Source organism: Pelophylax lessonae (assembly GCF_965119305.1).
Source record: "Pelophylax lessonae genome assembly, chromosome: 1".
In the NCBI taxonomy this organism is placed as follows: Eukaryota; Metazoa; Chordata; class Amphibia; order Anura; family Ranidae; genus Pelophylax; species Pelophylax lessonae.
The window spans coordinates 689,286,433-689,303,344 of NC_138768.1; the positions used below are offsets into that span (position 1 = coordinate 689,286,433).

General features: G+C 43.1%; 1 protein-coding gene across 1 annotated transcript in view; it reads right to left on the reverse strand.

The window, feature by feature from the left end:
* The window catches only part of TMEM192 (transmembrane protein 192), a 144,198-nt gene that overhangs the window by 103,003 nt on the left and 24,283 nt on the right, over positions 1 to 16,912 (reverse strand). Inside the window, exon 2 of the mRNA XM_082272598.1 lies at positions 10,513 to 10,659. Coding sequence (XP_082128724.1) covers positions 10,513 to 10,659 — 147 coding nt within the window. The remainder of the gene's footprint in view (positions 1 to 10,512; positions 10,660 to 16,912) is intronic.

Sequence of the window (16,912 nt, forward strand, 5' to 3'; positions counted from 1 at the left end):
TAAAGTGCATTTCCACTTTTGCAGTGAAAATTGAGAAAACTGGGGCTCCTGATCATGTAACCGATGAGCGAATAGATGGAAGCCTCTATCTACTGTATAGAAAGTTTTTAATGTTTTTAAAGGAGAAGTTCACTTTTTGAAAAAATAAAATGCACATTTTTTTGCTGGTAAAAAAATTGTGCAATTATTATTTTATGTTGCAGGAGCCTGTAAAGCATTGCAATGATCACTGGTGCCATGCAGGTCTCGTGTAGACCTATCAGTGTATCTGCTTGTTCGTACCTTGTACAAGGAGGCCTACACATTCTGATAGGAAGAATCAATGAACTACCACAGTGCTCACAGAACTGTGGTAGTTCATTGAAAACTACAACCCAAAAGCCAAAAAAGATGTCGGGACTTGTAGTTCATTCGTACACTGAGCTCCACGTGGCCGCGTCGTTTTCAAAAAGCGACATCTAGTACGGGGAACTTCTTCTTGTACTGCTGCCGCAGGGAGGGGGCAGTGGGTGGTGGCTGCAGCATTAGGAACATGTTACATGTTCCAACCTAAAAATAGCTGGAACATATACATGCTCCCAAAGGTGAACTTATCCTTTAATGTTTTTTTGTAGTCTAAATAAAAATGTAATCTTGATAATGAAATGATTTGATGTGGTTAAGCCCCCCCCCCCCCCAATATAGCCTTTTCCAATCTTTTTAACAAGGAAGAATCATTGAAATAACATTCCAGTTTCAGGGAACCCTTGGTAAGAATTATATATATATATACACACACACACACATATATATATATACATTGTGTATAATATATATATATATATATATATATATATATATATATATATATACATATACATATACATATATACACACACACACACACACACACACACACACACACACACTATTATTAGGGGGGGGGGGGGGTTGTGCTCGCTCATCCCCTCCCTTTCCAGACCTGCCAGGCTGCATGCCCGGATAAGGGTCGGTATGGATTTTGAGGGGGGCCCCCACACTGTATTCTTTAAAATTTTGGCATGGGGGGGGGACCCCACGCCAGTATTTTTATAAAAACAAATTTTCACTTCTTTTGCTGGCAATTTTTTTTTTTTTCGTACATTCAGCTGTCAGTGGGGAACCTCCGCTGACAGCTGATGTTTAATCTGTTAAGGATGTGGTGGTCGGTTCCTGACCCACCCCTTACTACCCAGCTTTATACAGTGTGTTTAAAGAAAAAAAAAAAAAAAACGCAAAATGCATGAAAAGCATGCAAAAAAAAAAACGAAGCTGCATAGATGTGAACCTAGAATTACAGATAGATAAAATGATCATTGGTATCAGTGGTGGCTTATCTGAGAGGTAGAAATTGTTCATTGTTCATTGCTCAATTAACCTCTAGCAAGCTTTGAAGTAACCCTAGGGTTCCATGGAACTGTGGTTGAGAAATGCTGCCTTAGGAAATATATAATGAAAAAAAAAAAAAAATATGAAAAATCTTGAAGTTTTAACCCTAGCAACAGTGAATATACACTTTTTAGATTTCATATTTTTCACAGATCATAGAACCAAAGATATGTACTGTCAAATAAATCATCTTACTGCAAATTATAGTATTCAAAATGTTTGTAGCCATTGAAGATCACACTAAAGCAGCCCATAGATGATTCATTTTTTTTTTTTTTTTTTTCTTTATCCACTGTGTGGATGGGGGAATCTTCCCTGCTGAGTTATTGTATTCTGACAGCCGGCAGCGAGAATTGAGCAGGAAAAATCCAGCATGGCAAATCCACACCCCTGCCTATATTTCATTGGAATTTGGCCAGTGACTGCTGAACCAGCCAAAATTTGATTAACCGGTTGCCGACCGCCGCACGACTATATACTGCGGCGGTCAGCCCCGGCCAGGCAGAGTGACGTAGCGGTACGTCACTAGCCTTCGCCGCTCTGGTGCGCGCACCCTCTAACACATGCTTAGAGGAGATGTGCCCTCCCCTCACAACGGTCTTTTTGGATCCAGCGTGAGAGGAGAGCACATCTAATTGTAAGTACAGCACAAAGCACGTACATACACACTTAGATAGGCACATTTCACCCCCGATCGCCCCCCCCCCCGATTAACCCCTACAGCACCTGACACAACACACACTATATACAGCATATAGCATTTACCTATATACCTGTATAAGTGTGATTTGTGAACAGGTGTAGCACTTGCGACCCCCCCTTTTCCACTCAAATTACCCCCCACCCCCCCTAATAAAGATTTAACCCACTGATCTCCCCTGACCCCCCCCCCTGATCACCGCCGTTAACCCCTACACCCTCTGTCACATCAGCACTAATACAAACGCAATATACGGTGTTATTGTATTTTTGTATTAATGTCATTGTGATCAGAATTAGTGCAGGCGACTAAGTTTCTTTCCCAAGAAGGTTTAGGGTCCCCGCCACCCGCCCAATAAAGATTTAAGCCCCTGACCCCCCCCTGATCACCCCTACACCCCCTGCCATAACACACACCGTATACAGTATATAGCATTTTGCTATATACCCGTATAAGTGTGATTTGTGGTCAGGTCTAGCGCTTGCGACCCCCCTTTTTCCACTTGAATTACCCGCCACCCCCCCTAATAAAGATTTGAGCCCCTGATCTCCCCTGACCCCCCCCCCCCCCCTGATCACCGCTAGTTAACCCCTACACCCTCTGTCACATCAGCACTAATACAAACGTAATATACAGTGTTTTTGTATTTTTGTATTAGTGTGATTGTGATCAGAATTAGCGCAGGCGACTAAGTTTGTGTCCCAAGTAGGTTTAGGGTCCCCGCCACCCGCCCAATAAAGATTTAATCCCCTGATCCCCCCCTGACCACCCCTACACCCCCTGCCACAACGCACACTGTATACAGTATATAGCATTTTCTATATACCCGTATAAGTGTGACTTGTGACCAGGTTTAGCGCTTGCCATCATTCCTTTTATCCTTAGGATACCCGCCAGCCCCTTCCAATAAAGATTTAAACCCCTGATCCCCCCCTGATCACATCCCGTTAACCCCTACACCCTCTGTCACATTAGCACTAATACACACATAATATACTGTTTTTACTGTATTTTGTATTGGCGTCATTGTGACTTGAGGTTGCGCTAGCGAGCTAGTTTCTTTCCCAAAGGAGGTTTAGGGTCCCCGCCACCCCCCCAGATCCCCGGCGCATAGTTTAGAAGTAACCCCTTGATTACCACACACGCACGCACGCACATACACTTCCATTTCTAGTATAGTGTTTGAACAAATCAATATCTGATCTGATCAGAGCTATACTAGCGCCCCCATAGTTTAGGGTTCCCAAAACGCGGTGTTTGCACGATCAGCACTGATTCCGGCCAGCACCTGCGTTTAACCCTTTCACCCAGGTAAGTGTAGTAATCAATAGATTACTGTCACTTACAAAAAAACACAAGACACAAAACCGCTGTGTTAGCAGAGTCAGGCCTGATCCCTGCTAGCATTAGCAGTTTTTTTGGTAGCGCTTGAAATAGTCCTTGACAACCAGGTGCTTTTATTACCTGTGAGTCGCATCACTGTACGGGTAAATTTAGTTACCAAAATGTCTAAATGTTCGTACAGTGATGAAGCTATTTACAGTATAATGACCATGTCAGGTGAGAGCGATGGGGAAGCCTCACCGGCAGAATCAGGGTCAGTATACGCACCAGATGACAGCAGCGGCTCCCTGACAGATAGCTCAGACGACAGATGGGTCCCTGTTAGACCCAGGCGTACCCGACCCCATTCTGGAGTTGTTGAGATGCAGGAATCGCAGGGTGCTCGTATGGAGCAGAGTGTGGTTACTAGTGCCGCTCATTTTTCTGGCGACCTGGCAAGCGCCAGCGGCCTAGTACACCCTGGACCTAGTACAACCAGCACTGCAGTAACACCTGGTGACGTGGCGAGTCCCCTAAGTGCAGTTGAAGCTGGTGCGGTGGCTAGCACAAGTAGTGGCCCGCAGTCACCGCGTATTCGAAGACAGGCCCGTAGAGCCCATAGTGCCCTCCCTGATGCGCTGGCATATCCCAATTGGCAACCCACTGATTCTACAGCGCCAGTACTTCCCCCATTCACTGCCCAACCTGGAATCCACGTGGAGACAGCTGGTTTTACGCCCCTGAACTTTTTTGAGCTGTTCTTCACGGAAGATCTTTACAGATCTATTGTGGATCAATCAAATTTATATGCTCAACAATTTATCGCCGCCAACCCAAATTCGCACCTTGCCAGACGATTCGGCTGGAATCCTATAACGGTTTCCGAATTTAAAATCTTTCTGGGCCTTTCCCTCCACATGGGCATAACTAAACAAAAGTGAATTGCGGCTATATTGGTCCACTAGCCCAGCTCACCATATGCGCATGTACTCTGCCTCCATGTCCAGGGGGAGATACGAGCAAATTCTGCGATTTATGCATTTCAGCGACAATGAAATCTGTCGTCCTCGGGGAGACCCTGCATACGATCGGCTCCACAAAATTCGGCCCCTCATAGACCACTTCAATCAGCGGTTTGCAGCCTTGTTTACCCCCGAACAAGTTGTCTGCATTGACGAGTCCCTGATTAAATTTACTGGCCGCCTTGCTATGAAACAGTACCTCCCCAGCAAGCGTGCCAGATACGGGGTCAAACTGTATAAATTGTGTGACAGGGCCACAGGCTATACAGTTAGTTTCCGGGTCTATGAGGGAAAAGATAGCTGTGTGGAGCCCCCGAACTGCCCAGACTACATAGGGAGCAGCGGTAAGATTGTTTGGGACTTGGTGTCACCCTTATCCGGAAAGGGGTACCATTTGTACGTGGACAATTTTTACACAAGCGTGCCACTATTTAGTCACCTGCTTGATTTACAAATTGGCGCATGTGGCACCGTGCGACCTAATCGCCGGGGCTTCCCCCAACGGCTTGTAAATGCCCGTCTTAGTCGGGGGGCGAGAGCCTGCTTGAAAACGGACAAATTGCTTGCGGTGAAGTGGAAGGATACACGGGATGTTTATGTTCTGTCCTCCCTTCACGCAGACACGACAGTCCAAATCCCTACGGCAACTGGCGTTATGGAGAAACCCCTCTATGTCCACGAATATAACCTTAACATGGGAGTGGTGGACCTTAACGACCAGCTTTTGGCGCCATATTTAGTTGCCCGTAAAGCCAGACGCTGGTACAAAAAAGTGTCTGTTTACCTTTTCCAATTGGCTATGCTGAACGCCTTTGTCCTATACAGGGCTTCAGGACGAACTGGACCCTTCCGGGAATTCCAGGAAGCGGTCATCCTTGCCTACCTGTACCCAGGAGGCATGCCTGCCCAACTTCCCCTTCCAGATTCAGTGAGCCGGCTGCATGAGAGGCATTTTCCTTATGCCCTCCCGAGTACCCCTACCCAAATACGACGATGTCGTGTCTGTAGCAGGCGCGGATTTAGGCGTGACACCCGTTATTATTGTCCCAAATGTCCTGACCAACCTGGTCTCTGCATCGGGGAATGTTTTGAGCGCTACCATACACTAGTGGAGTATTAGTGTAGGGTACAGCACGACACAGTGCAGGGCACACAAACACAGGGTCTCGAAGGATGTTGGATGTCCATCGACATTTTGAGACACCCAAGCTGGAAGATTGCAGTCCCAAATCAAGACATGAAGAAACAGTTAGAAAGAAAAATAAAAGGATCCAAAAACTATTGTTGTGTCAGTCATTTTACATGTCCTTCTACTCTTCTTACTGTACTCTTAAATGTCCTTTGTTTGTTTTTTCATTCTTTTGTGACCTGTTTCTCTTGCAGGTACTCGTCGGCTACCACGCATTGATTTTATATATTCTGACACAAACAGCGTTTGCGCTCAGCATATATGGATACCTTTGCTGATAGCAGCTGTGGTGATTTTCTGATTTCAGCACCTCAAGTTAAAATCCTATTTTGGTATATGTGGATAGTGTCGTGTATACCCATCATTAAATTCAGTGGGTGGTTGTTTGGGCGGTTAATGATGAGTAATACTACGCATTATTCCTGTGCTGATTTCTGATAGGTTCTCTTTTTTTCCGTTCAGCCCACAGGCTGCATGAAAAAAAAAAAAAAAACCTATATGCCAAAAAAGGACCAGCAATGTACTTTGGACTTTGAGTGGTTGTACCAGGATGATGCCTGCAGATTTAGGCATCAACTTGGTATCGTTTTTTACAGCCAGCGGTCGGCTTACATGTAAAAGCAATCCTAGCAGGTAATTGGCCGCTAGACTGCTTTTACATGCAGTGGGAGGGGCCTTCCCCCCCCCCCCACCGCCGCCTTCCGCAGCCTTCCATGGTTTTTCTCGGGCTCGCCTGTCCCACCGGTTAACCCGAGAGTGCAGCCGGTGGTTCAGTTATCTAACCATAGAGCTAATTGAAGATTAGAATGGCTCCAATCATCTCTATGGCCTAAGATGCCGGAGGCTATGAGCATTTCATGACTTCTTTTTCGCCAGAAATAAACAGGGCCATTTGGAAATTGGGAAAGTATTTTATCACACCAATTTTGGCGTGGTCAGATGCGTTAAGGTCAGAGGAGAGATCTAGAGTATAAAAGACCCCAATTTTTTTAAAAAAAGAGTACCTGTCACTACAGATTGCTATCATAGGGGATATCTAAATTCACTGTGATAACAATAAAAATTATTTAAAAAAAAAAAAAAATTAAGGGAAAGGTGTCAAAATAACATAAAAAAGCAAAAAAAAAAAAAAATCGAGCCCTCCCCCTTTCCCCCCCGTGCTTGCGCGCAATGGCACAAGCAAGCGTTGGTCTAGTGTCATATGTAAACCGCAATTTCAGCATGCATGTGAGGTATCGCCGCGATCCCCAGATCGAGTGCAGTAATTCTTGCAGTAGACCTCCTCTGTAAGTCTAAAGTGGTAACCTGTAGAGACTTTTAAAGGTTTTTAAAAATGTACGTACGTTGTTGCCGCTGCGCAGGCGTGCGCAATTTTTAAAGCATGTCATGTCAGGTGTCTATGAACTCGGCATAAGATCATCTTTTAAATTTTACCAAAAAAATTGGAATTATATAGTGTATTTGTGCAATAAATTTAAAAAAAATGTATTTTTTTCACAAAAATTGCGTTTGGAAAATCTGTGCGTAAATACCGTGTGACAAAAAAATTTGCAACATCCACCACTTTATTCTATAGGGCCTCTGTCTATAGGGCCTCTGCTTTAAAGAAATATATAATGTTTGGGGGTTCAAAGTAATTTTCTAGTAAAAAAAAAATATTTTTTCATGTAAACAAAAAGGCACAGAAAAGGCTTGGTTTTCAAGTGGTTAGAAGAGTGGGTGATGTGTGGCTAAGATTGAGCATAAAATGCCAGGACATTTCAAACACCCCCCAAATGACCCCTTTTTGAAAAGTAGACACCCAAAGCTATTTGCCGAGAGGCATGGTGAGTCCATGGAATATTTTATATTTTGCTACAAGTGTCGGGAAAATTATTTCTTTTTTTTTGTTGTTTTTTTACAGAAAGTTGTCACTAAATGATATATTGCTCATGCATGCCATGGGAATATGTGAAATGACACCCCAAAATACATTCTGCTGCTTCTCCTGAGTACAGGGATACCCCATGTGTGAGACTTTTTGGCAGCCTAGCTGTGTACGTGCCCCCGAAAACCAATCCACATCTTGAGGTTTTCTAATGGCGTAAATTGCTGGTTTTACCCCTGACTACCTGTCACAGTTTCAGAGGCCCTGAAATTTCAAGATAGCACAAAACCCCCCCCAAATGACCCCATTTTGCAAAGTAGACACTCTAAGCTATTGGCTGAGAAGCATGGTGAGTCCATGGAATAGTTTATATTTTGCCACAAGTTTCGGGAAAATATTTTTTTTTTTTTTTTTACACAAAGTTGTCAGTAAATGATATAATGCTCACACATGCCATGGGTATATGTGAAATGACACCCCAAAATACATTCTGCTGCTTCTCCTGAGTACAGGGATACCCCATGTGTGAGACTTTTTGCAGTCTAGCCGCGTACAGGACCCGGAAAACCAATCTGCACCTTCTGGCTTTCTAAGGGCGTAAATTGTTGATCTCACTCCTTACTACCTATCACACTTTTGAAGTCCATAAAAGGCCAAGATGGCACAAAACCCCCCCAAATGACCCCATTTTGCAAAGTAGACACTCCAATCTATTTGCTGAGAGGCATGGTGAGTATTTTGCAGCTCTCATTTTTTTGGGAAAATGAAGAAAAAACAGGAAAATGCATTTTTTTTCCTCTTTTTTCAATTTCCAAAACTTTGTGACAAAAAGTGAGATCTGCAAAACACTCAACATGCCTCTCTGCAAATAGCTCAGGGTGTCTGCTTTCGAAAATGTGATCATTTGGGGGGGTTTTGTGCTATATTGGAATTTTAGGGCCTCCGAAACTGTGATAGGTAGTCAGGAGTGAAATCAACAATTTACGCCCTTGGAAAGCCTGAAAGTGGAGGTTGGTTTTCGGGGTCCTGTACTCGGCTAGACTGCAAAAAAGTCTCACACATGGGGTATCTCTGTACTCAGGAGAAGCAGCAGAATGTATTTTGGGGTGTCATTTCACATATACCTATGGCATGTGTGAGCAATATATCATTTACTGACAGCTTTGTGTAAAAAAAAAAAATATATATATTATATATTTCCCGGAACTTGTGGCAAAATATAAAATATTCCAAGGACTCACCATGCCTCTCAGCAAACAGCTTGGGGTGTCTACTTTCCAAAATGGGGTCATTTGGGGGGGGGGGGGGTTTGTGCTATCTTGGAATTTTAGGGCTTCCGAAACTGTGATAGGTAGTCAGGAGTGAAATAAACAATTTACGCCTTTGGAAAGCCTGAAAGTGGGGACTGGTTTTTGGGGACCTGTACTCGGCTAGACTGCAAAAAAGTTTCACACATGGGGTATCCCTGTACTCAGGAGAAGCAGGAGAATGTATTTTGGGGTGTCATTTCACATATACCCATGGCATGTGTGAGCAATATATCATTTACTGACAACTTTGTGTAAAACAAAAAAATATATATATATTTCCCGGAATATAAAATATTCCATGGACTCACCATGCCTCTCAGCAAATAGCTTGGGGTGTCTACTTTCCAAAATGGGGTCATTTGGGGGGGTTTTGTGCTAACTTGGAATTTTAGGGCCTCCGAAACTGTGACAGGTAGTGCAGAGGTGACATGAACAATTTACGCCATTAGAAAACCTGAGAGTGTTGATTGGTTTTCGTGGTCCTGTACACAGCTAGGCTCCCAAAAAGTCTCACACATGGGGCATCCCCATACTCAGGAGAAGCGGCAGAATGTATTTTGGGGTGTCATTCCACATATACCCATGTCATGTGTGAGAAATTTATCTTTTAGTGACAACGTTGTGTAAAAAAAAAAAAAATTCAAAAAAAAAAATAATTTTCTCGAACCTTGTGGCAAAATATAAAATATTCCATGGACTCACCATGCCTCTCAGCAAACAGCTTGGGGTGTCTACTTTCCAAAATGGGGTCATTTGGGGGGGGGTTGCTATCTTGACATTTCAGGGCCTCCTAAACCGTTAGAGGTAGTGAGAAAATGCAATGAAAAATGTACGCCCTTTGAAATTCTGATGGTCGTGATTTGTTTTCCGGCTCCCGTACACAGCTACGCTCCCAAAAAGTCTCACATATGTGGTATCCCTGTACTCAGGAGAAGCAGCAGAATATATTTTGGGGTGTAATTACACATATACCCATGGCATGTGTGAGCAATATATCATTTCAATGACAACTTTGTGTAAAAAAAAAAAAAAAAAAAAATTTTTTTAGTCATTTTTCAAACACCTGTGACAAAAAAATTAAATATTCAATGAGCTCAACATGCCTCTCAGAACATTCCTTAGGATGTCTACTTTCCAAAAAGTGGTAGTTTGGGGGGGTTTTGTACTGCCTCGCCATTTTAGCACTTCATGAAATGAGATAGGCAGTCAGAAATTAAAGCTTCGTAAATTTCAGTATTTACACCATAGTTTGTAGACGCTATAACTTTTGCGCAAACCAATAAAAATACGCTCATTGATTTTTTTTTTGTCAAAGACATGTAGCTAAATATATTTTGGCCAAAAAAATGACATAAATTGAGTATATTGGATATTTTTTAAAAGACAAAGTTGAAAAGGTCATTTTTTTTGCAAAATTTTCGCTCTTTTCTTATTAATATCGCAAAAAATAAAAAGCGCAGAGGTGATCAAATACCACCAAAAGAAAGCTCTGTTTGTGGGAAAAAAGGACGTAAATTTCGTTTAGGTACAGCATTGCATGACCGCGCAATTATCAGTTAAAGTCACGAAGTGCCAAGTTGAAAAAAGGGGTCTGGTCTTTTAGCAGCCAAATCCTCCGGGGCTTAAGTGGTTAATGCATGGCAGACTTACGCAAAACTAGCAATGTTTAGAACTTTTTTATTGCAACTTCTTACCTGCACCAGTAGCAGCACAATGCTCATGCAGACAGTGGGAATTGGGATAAATATTCGTCGGATGTCAGCCTCGAGTTTCTGATTAGGTAAAAGAGGGGCATCTAGAAGGCAATCAAGGTCTGCACTCTGCGTAAGCTCTCCAGAACTCTGCAAAAGAACAAGCACATAGCTATATTTTATTATATATTATTTATTACAGGTATATATGTAGTAAATGATTGAAAGTATTGCCACTGCGCTATTGGGTGAAAATTGGGATGAGAAATAGCTGCAGCTGCCTGTTAAGCCTTCCCAAAGCTAAATATATGAATGGGGTGAGATAAAAATGGAGCTGTGCTTATCAAATAATGCATAAATAAAGGGTGTACCATGAATGAATAGGTAAGGGGGACTGTGCATAAATAGATGTAAAAATACAATACATATAATCCCAAACAGATAAATATACTCTCTTCTAAACAATATTGAAATAAAATATGTGGTATAGCAATAAATAGACATAAATATAATTGGTGACACAGTAATAAAAAAATAAAAAAAAAAAATGTATTGCACTTCGTGGTGTAATAAGAAATCACACAGTGGTGAAAAAACGCATTACACTAGGTAGTATAAAGGTGCTTAAATAAATAAATAATTAAAAAGTCCATTCGTGTGAATCCTGTGCCACGAACATGAACAATCACAAGCTGTGGTCAGTGAGCAGATACATATGACTCCAGCACCGAATGATAAAGGGATAGGGCAGAACACTCTTGGGTGTGCTACACCCTTACCTTACTGCTCTAAGGTAACAGCATATAAAAGATCTGACAGTCCTGCAGTATAGCCAAGGTGGAGGGCTGTGGCATCCTAAGATCTCCAAATAAAACAGAGTACAGACAGGAGAGACTCTTCTGGTGTAGTATTTTCCACAATTTATTGGAATAAAAAATAGTAACTTCCATTTAAGTAATGAATCATCAGCAAATGACAACCATATCGCTGTATCTGTGTGTACCCAAGCCGTCCGTCAGCTGCACTTCCGGGTTTGTCTATCATATGACGTCCCAGCGCGTATCGTCACGGTCAAGTGACTTCCTCAGGGGAATATATGTAGTGTTGACAATTAACACAACACTTTACACCTTGTACATTCATATCAGTCACTGCCCTCAAGAAGCTTACATTGTAAGGTCATATATATATATATATATATATATATATATATATATATATATATATATATATATATATATATATATATATATATATATATATATATCATACATATATACACACACACACCTTTGTGTGTGTGTGTATTATATATATATATATATATATCATATTTACACACACACACATAGGGTAAATCCAAAGTGTAGTTTACTGGCAGGCCGCTAGGAGCCTTCAACCCAGAGCCCTGGAACCAAGGGAGGGTCTGGGCATGAGGAGAGGCTTTATAAGGGAGGATATAGATTCCAGTTCATTGGGAGTGCAGGAAAGGTCTAAAGCCTCATACACAAGCAATGAATTTCCGCCGACCGGTCGTCCGTCTTTTGTCCAGAGTGGTGTCTGTTGGTTGGAATGTGCTCTAGACTGCACACGAATTTTCCCGAACGACAGAATTCTACTTCAGAAGTGATGTCATGTGTTGGATTGCTCTCTATGTGTTCTTTCTTCTCTGAGCATGCCTAGTGTTGCTCATATTTTTCCCCATCGAAATCTGTACTAATGAGATGAAAATCGGACGTGTTTTGAAGGTCGACAAAAATTATATAGCCTGCACACCAGGATTTTTTCGGCCGAAAAGTCGGAGTCGGTTGTCGGGAGCACCATACTAACAATCCGAACATCGGCAGATCGGTCGTCGGACGAAATTTCCCGGCCGTATTTCTTCTCGTGTGTACAGGGCTTTAGAGATATTTCATTGTCTCCAACTTGCAAATAAAAGGATTACATAGTGTACCACTATCTCCACATATGCCCCTCCCCTTCCCTCTTGGGGGGGGGGGGGTGTGTTAGGACTTTCCCCATAGAAAGATATTTGTCACACTAGAACGGGGGATACTCATGCCACCAGTAAAAGAACGTACCCATTGAGTGTTTCTCCATTTAAGTAAACTGTTTTTGCATCAAGAGCACGGTGTGGGCAATACTTTATTCTAACTGGGGGTGTTTCCTGGAATGAAACCGGTTAGGGGGATGTGATGGGAGTACAGATGCTGAATGTTAAAGAAATTATGAATGTTTCATAATTTTTTATATGTTTTATAATAATTTAGGACTATAAGAATATATTATATATATATATATATAGGCGCCTACATAAGTCATTTTTTGTTAGAACTGCAAGTCATCACATGATTTTCCACCATATCCTGCTAACAATGGCTTACTATACTCCATGACGTCACTATATCCTGTCCCTATGTTCTGTAGTCTAGGAAATGGGTCATGTGCTTAATAAATAGTGACAGCGTGCTATATATATAGCTGCTCAACCTTACGGAATGAGGGTAGAGGGAGCCCTGAGGCCCTGGTTCTTCAGTAACATAGCAAAGCCTAGGAGACCCAGGCAGGAAGGGGTTAAGTGTGGCTACATGCTTCCCTAGGGCACCGTAGAGCCCCGACAGTTCACAACAAGCCCGGCGGAAAGGCAGCCTTACTAGGAACACTCACAGGTGAATACCAGATTGTAGCAAAGCAGATGTCAGCTAAACTGACAGCGTCTGTCTTGAGGGGTGGCCTGAGCCCAAGCAGGGAGGTTTCTAGGAGAAGTGGTGGATCCTCAGCGTTTCCCTACTCATCTGGAACCTCTCTCTGCCGTCATTAATGTCCCTACACTATCCACATGCTAAATGCATGCCAAACTCAGGAGCCAGGGTCTTAAATCGATTTAGCCTGACCCAAGATGGTTGCTAGAATCACATAGGCTGTCAACTATTTGCCCAAGCGATCCAGGAAACCATAAAGGGAATCATGTTACTCTTGACTTCCTCTCCATCTGCACTGCTGCTGCGGTTGAGCGCCACCTGCAGTGGAGAAAATAGACTGCACCTGCCCACACTCAAACTAAGGTACATAAATATAGGAGTCAATTAAACTGCCTGCATGTCTTTGGAGTGTAGGGAGGAAACCGGAGCACCCAGAAGAAACCCATAGAAACACATGGAATGCTATTTGGGATTCTAACCAATGACCCCCCAGTGCTGCAAGTCTGGATTGCTAACCACTAAGCCAGTGTACTGAGATTATTCCCATTCACATGGGGCAATTGGCTGCATGCCCTGTGCAGGCCAATCTTTTACCAGCACAGGGATGCACGGACCACTAAGTTACATTGGGAGATAAAACCTTGAAATCCAAAAAAGAACAATACAGCAACTTGGTTATGGCTTCACTTTGTTGTATCTACTCCATTTCCTCTTAGTAATATGGGGAACCCTTTTGCTTTAGCCTGAATTGCTTGGTTTTTTTTCTCACATACAGATAGATCTGACTTTTTGATACGTCAGGCTAAGACGATTCTTCCAGGTGCCAGTCATATTAAAGACGGTCTGGAGGTTTTAGGTCCTGTTGACTCTAGTACGATTTCTCCTGCATCTGCCGTCACGCTGCAAAGCGCAGTTTAAATCACATTATTCACATTGTTCTGAAATGGAAATTGTTTGTTTGGGCCAGCTTGGCCCAAACTAACCATTTAAAGTGAAACTAAACCTAGAATTCTATTTTAAACATCTGTACAGGGTTTTGAGTTCAATGGAAGTGTATTCTCACTGGCCAAGTGTTTTGTGGCACACTTCATTAGCTGACAACACAATCTATCACCTACAGCTCCTGAGCACTCATTGTGACCGTGTACATGCTTAGTGGAGGGCCGCTCCAAGCGCTGATGATATGGCTCGGGTGGACCCACTTCAAAGCAGGGTGCAGGTGTGAATGCTTATTCTGATGCAGTAGGAATAAACAAGGAGAATACCGCACACCTCAAAGCCGTTTAAGGTGCGAGAGAGATAAAAAGGTGCCCTGGGGGGCAAGGCTTATCAGGCAGAGCCAAGGTTGAGGATTCTATGACAATATCCCCCGGGAAATATCCCCCTAGACAATATCCCCCCTCCAACCCTAACCCTCTAACCCTATGTCCAGGGGGATGTTTTCCGGGGGGATATTGTCCCGGGGGATATTGCCCGGGGGATGTTGTCCCGGGGGGGATTATGTCCAGGGGGATGTTGTTCCGGGGGGGATTATGTCCGGGGGGATATTGTCCTGATACCAGGTTGAGGCTGCCTTTCAACTCTCCCGCACCTTGAAATGTTTTGGGGTGTGTGGCATTTTTGTATATTCCTGAGGTCTCATTGGTGCAAACAAACAAACTACCTGATCAAACTAAGGCTGCACTCTCAGGTTTCCGGGAAACACGTTTTTGCAAACAATTCTGACACACGCAAAAAACAAGCATTGCACTCGTGGTGCCATAAATTGTTCTTGCCACCCCAAGGGCAATTAACAGACATGCATTTTGACGCGCAACAAATGCGCCACAACATGCTAAAAAAGATCCACGCCTGATAAAGTTTCTGGAGCTTCTTTGGCGTGTTTGTCACCCACAGGGCAGCGCACCAAAGTGAATGGGCTGCCCGGCTGCCCTATGCACAACACACAAAAACACGCCACAAACCACGCCTAAAAGAAGCAAAGTTCATGTTTCACTTTGAATTTGCTTGTTATCTCCAAAGTAAATTCCACACTTATGACCATAAACAAAAAAAAAAAAAAAAAAATTAAAGTATATCGAAGCCAATCTTTTTTTCCCTTTTGGATAGTGTGGGGAATGTTTTTTTTTTTTTTCCCCATTTCCATGTGTGCCAAGAGATTTCCCCCAATTTCCTATCCTGTAGGCATAAGAGGAAACAAGAGGAAATCTCTACAAAGTGAAAGAAAATGTCACCCAAACAACAAGTGTTACCATCAGAATATTTCCCATACATTCCTAATCTGGTGACAAATCAAAATTTTGGATTTCAGTCCCAGGGACAGTGCTCACCAAGACAAATACAGACAGTGAATATGCACAGCAGGGACAGCAATAATAGAAAACTATTATCAACAAATAATCCTCTCTTCAGACATATAAAAATCCTTTTAAAAACAATTCTGAAAAACAAGGTTCATTAGGTTCCTAAGTGGTCTACATTCTTACCACTAGAGGTCAGCACTACACCATGTTATTTCTATATGAAAAAGGGAAAAAAACAGTCATTTCAGACTAGCAGAGATTTGCATGCAGGTCATTTTGGATGTCAATGACACATTTTTAAACACATGAATATCTTATTGTAAGCCATTCGTAAGACACAAATGATTAACTCCTTCACACCATACGCATTGGGCTACGCTAGGCTGCGTCGCCCAACAAGCAGATAAGGCAATTTGCCTTCTGTCCTATTAGCTCAGGTCAAATCCCTGTACTGCAGTGGTATGCACTGTAAAAAGTAGAATATGCTGCACTTTTTTTTTAGTGCACAAAACGCATGTGAACCTTGGGGGAGGTTGGGCTGTCTCCCTCTCACCTGTTCCCCCATCCACCCATTAGCGGCCATGTGCCTCCAGTGTGAGGACACTAAATTAAGAGTGTAGGACTGCAGATATAACAGGGTGCCGTGAAGTGGCTCTGCAGCTTTCACATGCGTTTGCAAATGTGTGTCAACTAAACCCCTGTTCTTTGTACCAAGAGACAGGTTATATTTGGTTGGTGACAGACTGGAGGGTGAGTACATCAGACTGGGGGCTGGCTGACTTTCATGCACCTCCTACAATCCTTCAACCTCATTTTGTGTTTTGTTATAGGGATGGAGACGCCGGGCAACACCAGCTTGGGTCTCATATAAAGTCCCACCTAGTCCAATATGTTTTTTTTAGTGCAAAGTCTTTTTTCCTGACAGCATGGCAGCCTATGTGTGGGTTAACCCCGCCTCCTCTCCTATGCTAAAGGACCCCTACGCCCATAAATTTCAGCTCCTTGCGAGTGAACAAGTGCCTTTTTTGTCCTCCTCTACGGACCCTGTATGTGCATCCTACCTGTCCGCATAGTGGAAAATGGATTGGCATCCTTGTTCACTTTCGCCCCTGCAAGTGGGGTGCATTTGGGCTTTGTATAACGGTGTCTGTGCAGCCCAGGGCCCAGCCATGGGCAGGCAAGTGGCTCTAGCATCCCATGGCTCCGTTCAGCAGGGTTGCCTGGTAAAGGACACACTCATTCTGTAAGTCCTGGCAAGGTCAGAAGATGGTGTTCTGCGCACTCCATGGCAGTAGTTTTTGTCCCTTTATGTTCTATCCTTCCCTGGTTCTAGTGGCGAACGGCCTCTCATGGCGGCTGGAGAGCATCTGCGGTCCAAGCCGCCAATTATTCCGGCTC